Source organism: Myodes glareolus, chromosome 1 (genome assembly GCF_982192425.1).
Source record: "Myodes glareolus chromosome 1, mMyoGla1.1, whole genome shotgun sequence".
Classification (NCBI taxonomy): domain Eukaryota; kingdom Metazoa; phylum Chordata; class Mammalia; order Rodentia; family Cricetidae; genus Myodes; species Myodes glareolus.
The window spans coordinates 102,517,397-102,523,396 of NC_142026.1; the positions used below are offsets into that span (position 1 = coordinate 102,517,397).

The following is a 6,000-nucleotide window of genomic DNA, read 5'->3' on the forward strand; positions in this document are numbered from 1 at the left end:
CAGTTAACTGATTTATGGTTGTTGGATTACTAAAGTCTGAGATAATATAATAGTTTACTTTTCCCAAAGAATTATCTACAATGTTCAAAATATTTATTAAATTGAAAGAAAGTAAATTATTCCCTTTACAGATTTATACAGCATTTCCTTCTTATGACTCAAATTAAAGATAAAGTGAATGAGTACAGGAAAGTTAATCACATACAACAAACTGGTTCAGTCTTCCCAGATTACTCAGTCATTTGCTCTGGTCTCTGTAACTGAGGTAGGGATTATCATTATCATAGAGAACTGTATATTAACTGCTCATTGCAGAGTAGAAAGGCACTTTTAATTTATGTTGCTATATTGTTGAAATGCCAGTTTAAACTTTTAAAGACACTCAGAAGTATTTTTGTTTGATGAGATATAAAGGCAAAACTTGGTACCTGATGTTACATGGCCACCAGTAAGGGTTCGTTTTCATTTGCACTACAAAAGGGTTCCTTTTGAGAGCAGAACAGCAATCACGAGGGATTACTGAATTCCAGAGGGAAAATTCAAATTGTAGTTTTAAAAACTCATTACCAATAATTAATAATGAACTCCAGCTAAACAATAACAGGTGTTCCAGGATTCCAAACAGAAGCAGATGGAAGCATGAGTATTTGATAAATACTAGATACATACTGGGCAATAAGCTTGGCAGGAATCATTTCATTCTCTAATTGAAACCCAGAATAAGTATCATATCATTGGCTTTTTCCCAAATCCATTTGACCTCATAAATCATTTTGTTCATTCCTTACATTTAAAATTGCTCATTACATTCTGTGTTCTAGCACTCTTTTTTTTTTTTTTTTTTTTGGCACTAAAACCTTGACAAGGATAGGAGAGTGTAATCCTCTTTTGTTTCACTTTTGAAAAACCAAATAGTTTGTGAACCTTGACTTTTCTTTTCCTTCTTCTTCTATTTTAATGTGGCTGGCCAGGAAATACTAATCTAAAATATTTTCACATATTAGACTTTCAAAACAGTAAGTGTAGGTAGGTGAAACAAACCAGAGCAAATATTAAGGTAATGTGTAAAATGCAGAGATTTATGCTTCCACATTTCAGGAATGATTTCTCAGAGTTAGACCTGTATACACTGCTGCAGATTTAAATCTATGATTTTTGGAGTATCATCACCTGTGTGCTATGAAGGACACTTTCTGTGCATTGGTTAGCAAAATACACTTTAACTCCTATAGAGATTCTTTTATTATTCTTTCTGACCTTCAGCTGTTGTCAGATTTCATAGAGTTGATTAGTATTTTGACAGCTAAAATGTCAGCGTTCTCTACTGCTTTTGGCGTTGCATGGTTCCCTTTGTCTTGCAACTTTCTTATAAAACATCCTGTGACCGATTAGCAGATAATATAAATAGATGAAGGAGCAAAAGAATGGCTTGTTTTTTAATCAAATATTGAAATTTAGAAACAATGGAACAAACAAGGAAACTGCATGTTATCAGTTAGTTTTCCACCCATGCATATCAACAATATGGTTCATCTTAGGCTCAGTTGATTCTATAAAGCAACGCATATATAGAGTTTGATTTTCTTCCTTTCTATTTCATTTTTTGTTGCCGTTCAATAGTGTATTTTCTGAAGTTTAGGGCAAACAGGAACTCTCTGTCCCCTTGCCTCACTTCCCTGAGTCCTGTATAACAGCTCAGGGCTCTGTCATCATCCAGCTATAGTAAGGCTTTCTCCAAACACCTTGGCTGAATGATGTTGGTCATGGATATTGTAGGAAAATTTTATTTGTTGTTTGTGTACATCAGGACTTGAAGTGATCCCTTTCTGTGAGGTACTCATGCAGAGGTTATGATAAAATAATTTTGAAATATTAAATTTTTAGGCAACATAAATTTTGCTGTGCATCCATTGGATACTTTGCAAATAGTACAGCACCCATACTGTAAATTCCATTTTAAATGTAGGAACATTGAGGAGTAGGTGTTTAGTAACTAGTTCAAAGTCCCATGCTAGAAAAAATTAAATGTATTATTGTTCAAAACTATTTTTCCCCCGATGAGCATACTACCTTCCTCAATGTGTCTACCAACTTTTGTTAAGTGAGTACAGACAAATGTTTGCAGCGACTGCTTTTATCAATAAGGTATTATAATTTCTCATCTTTCTTCACCACACTTTCTAGGTCATATAAACATGGAGAAATAAAATAGAATAATGATGGACAGAGAAGGAAGAAGCAAAAACCATCTGACAGAATCAGTTGCTGGAATCTCCTTAATATCTTAGAGAGATTAGATTCTCATGAGCTCTTAAATATATAGGAACTAAATGTATTACATGCTTTCTCAGGAACTAACCCCTTGCTTGTCAATGAAGGCATACATTATAAGTAGCATTTAGAAAGATTTCCATATAACAGTTAAAATAATAAAGTATAGCTTGCTTGAAACTGTCAGCTTCCATTCCAAGTATCTATTCTCTCAGAAACTAAATATCTATACGGTATAGTACAAGGAATAAAGTTATCCATCGTAATTTAGATTTCCTTAACATAGTTATGATAACAATGAAAGATATGAGAGAGTAGATGTTTTTCATTGTAAATAAAAGCCTTTCTTCATTGTAGTGATATTGAGGAAGAATAACTCTATGGAATCACCAGATACCATATGTAAGAAAATCTAAATATTTTGAAAAGAGAAGACTTAGTATTGAAGAAGTGATAGATCTTATTAAGATTTTGTTCACTACCAATAGAAATTTTTATTTGATATTTTTCTTGTTATAAATCTTTTTATCTAAACTTACCAGAAATCAAATCAAGTGACTCAATGCTTCATTCCAAGATATTATTAAAGATATTAATATTTTTTATAGATGAAGATATTAGTATTTGAGTTGTCAGATGACTTCATGTTCAACAGGCCATGCAACAGATGCAAGCAAAATTAAAGGCCCCACTACCAATTATTATTACTGCATTTTATCATCTTTATTCAAGGTCTGCACATGCATTATGTAGGTCTGTATATGAAAACATAGCTTAGTACAGAAAAGCTGACAATTATAGAAACAAAGCCTATTAAAACAGACAACAATAAGAATTGTTTGGAATACCTGGTTTTAAATCCCCATGGACAAACATGTCAATCATATATCGACAGAATGCATACTGATCTGACAGAATAGAGAGAAAAAAGAAGCAATGAAAAACATGTCATCAACATCTGTCTATTTTATATGGAGACAAGGTAAAGCAAAACAAACAAAACAGGGAAAGTCTATTTTGTCTAGTGTTTATTTCTGTGAAATAATAAATTGTGATACTATGAACATAAGGAGACAAATACATGATAAGCATAATATTTCACCTATTCCCTACAAAACCCCTTAAATATGGAGACAGACTTGTTTATGATTACATTTGGGTGGGAAGTACTTGAAAATCCAAAACCCTTTCCTAGCATTAATTGAATTATTCTCACTTGTATTTATGAGATTTTTGAGAAGGAAGAATGAGCTCTACAAAAGAACATTCCCTCCAGCTAGGAATGTTCACTGACAGCTAGACCCAAGACCCTCTGCTAGCTCTACAAGTGAAGTTGTAGATTGTTTCTTAAGGATGAGCCCATTGTAACCTGTCAGGGTCCTGTTCATGGAAATTCTCTTTATTAGAAAGCTAATCTGAAGAATCACTCCTAAGACCAAAAGATAGAACTACCAAGCTAATTAACTGAGAAATCATATGAGATCATTTCATACTCTTGACTAGTCTGTAGACCATAAAAATAAAACCAACAAAGTATGTTTGATACTTGATCAAAGATGTTTGATACAGGCACAGTCCACAGTGGCTTCAGGAGTTGGATTTTTTGCTTTCACCTCTTATAACACATATTCCATGAATACCTATAGTTTTGCAAACTTTGTATTCCCCTGTGGTCAATCTAACTCTAATTTCCACTATAAAAGATCTTTAAAAGTTTTCATAAACCTTGCCATAACATCTTCAAAACTTTTATATATTATTAATCTTGTATTTAATGATTTACATTTGAGTGCCCTTGTACTGGGCATTTTATTAACCCACCAAAAGTAAATGACACCTTAGCACCAAGAAAGTTTATTGAATTTTATAGTATGACAAGTTTTAATTCTTCAAAATTATTTCTTATAAAACAGAAAATAACTATATTTCCATGTAAGTACATACCCAGGAATATTTATAAACCTCATTTTTTCATAGTGTTAACATCAATTGAAAATGATTGCATTATGAAGTTCTGCTTGTTTCTTTAAAAAAGTAAATGAAGCTACTGCAAAAAATCTAAAAATTAGTATCTCTTTTTTTTTTTTAATCAAGACATTAGGGCATCAAAGCTTATGTTGACTCGGGTTGCTGAGATGAAGGGAGGAGTAGGAAAAGGCTGGTTTTCAGACTGTAACCAAGTAGTCCACGAATCTACTTGTTCACTGAAGCACCTTCAATGGTAATTTTTGTTAAATCCCAGGCTCTGGAAATTCTGGGGTGTTAGGCAAAGTACATTGAAATAGGGTTTTTTTTTCTTTTTCTCTTTTTTTCCTCTTTTGTCTTTTTTGTCTTCTCTGGACACATTTTTGCTGTAGGAATGCCTGCAGAATAGTAGCCTTAAAGGTACCAGCCAACTTAGGCGTGGCCTCTTATACCATATATGCTGATAAAGCACATCAGGCCTCTTTTCCAGCTGCTTGATTAGGTGACTGCTCCCTGTTCCAGCAAAGGATTGTGATCTGTGAGTCTATCCCTAAATAAATAACCCTGTATTATACTGAACTCTGAGCTAGTGTGGGATTTCTTTCTTGAAGAACAAATAATTTTGCTATAAAACAAAGCAAATAATCTTTTTTTTTCTTTAAATGGAATATGTGAATTTGGAGCAGCGTGAAATGCTCATCATTTCCCTTGTTTAGGATCTTGTCTGACTGCTTCTTCCTCTTTTCCTTCCTATGATTCTGGCATGTTTCTCACAAAATAGGAAATAGCAAAAATGTAGATGTATGGGATCTGTTACTCACCAATCTGTAACCCCGTGTGTTTGTTACAAGTGTACTTTGCTAGTAGCCCCCATATTGCCTAATTATACTGACAGACTCAGAGTTGGATCGCTGATAGCTAGACCGGGACAGGAGTCTCCGATACATAAAGAAGATGGCGTCCTCCACATCCAGAACAGTTTAAAATCAAGCTTGGCATCCTTTTCCTTCCTCCACTAGGGCTCCCTGCTGGGGCATCAGTCTTCTGGGTTCAATACCTGAGCAGGATGTTTGCCTAAAAACCGTAATCCCTCTCTTTGCCTTTGTTCAAACTGATTCATCTTAAATTTGGAGAGGAAGACTTTAAAACAACAGCACTCCAGGTGACATGGGGCTTGGGCTTTCCATGCGCCCATTCTGCTCTACAGATATTTCTTCCAATCAGGGGCCCTGCTTCCTCACCCTTAACAAAAACGTTTCTCCAGCAGATTATTCTGTCTGATATTTTGCCTGCTGCTACCTGTGGCACTCCAGAATTTTCTAAATTTTAATTCTTTAGCTGGCAAATAAAATCCACTCAATCAAGATCCCTAGAGAGTAACAAAGTCACACACAGAATCACTGTCTTCAACCCTTCATTTCTTTTTCCCTATTTCTTTTTCCTTCATTTACATTTTAAAAAATTCATTATGTGTAATTTAATCCTCTGGAGTAGCAATTTTCCCTGTTATTTGTTACATATGTCCAAAATTTATAAGGTGCCGACTATTTATGATATGAAAGGGTTTGTATACTTGTCCAGTCTAGAGTTAACCTGTAAGCCCCACCTTCCCAAGGACAGATTACTTCCTGGAATGCTGGGGGATATTGTTCATGTAAGACAACAAGACGTGTGTTTTCACATCTGTAAATAAATTGGCTGCTCCAACCGCATAGAATGTGCTTGATCATACATGGGTAAGAGATAGGTAGGTTAGAAGTCCTT

At 34.4% G+C, this 6,000-nt stretch overlaps 1 protein-coding gene across 16 annotated transcripts in view; it reads right to left on the reverse strand.

Annotated features, from left to right (window-relative positions):
* The window catches only part of Trdn (triadin), a 369,239-nt gene that overhangs the window by 244,046 nt on the left and 119,193 nt on the right, over positions 1-6,000 (reverse strand). For 15 of the 16 annotated variants that reach the window (XM_087911137.1, XM_087911136.1, XM_087911148.1 and 12 more), the window contains exon 9: positions 3,120-3,179. The exons of the other annotated variant lie outside the window; for it this stretch is intronic. In XM_087911137.1, the coding sequence (XP_087767263.1) occupies positions 3,120-3,179 (60 nt within the window). The remainder of the gene's footprint in view (positions 1-3,119; positions 3,180-6,000) is intronic. 16 annotated transcript variants of the gene reach the window in all.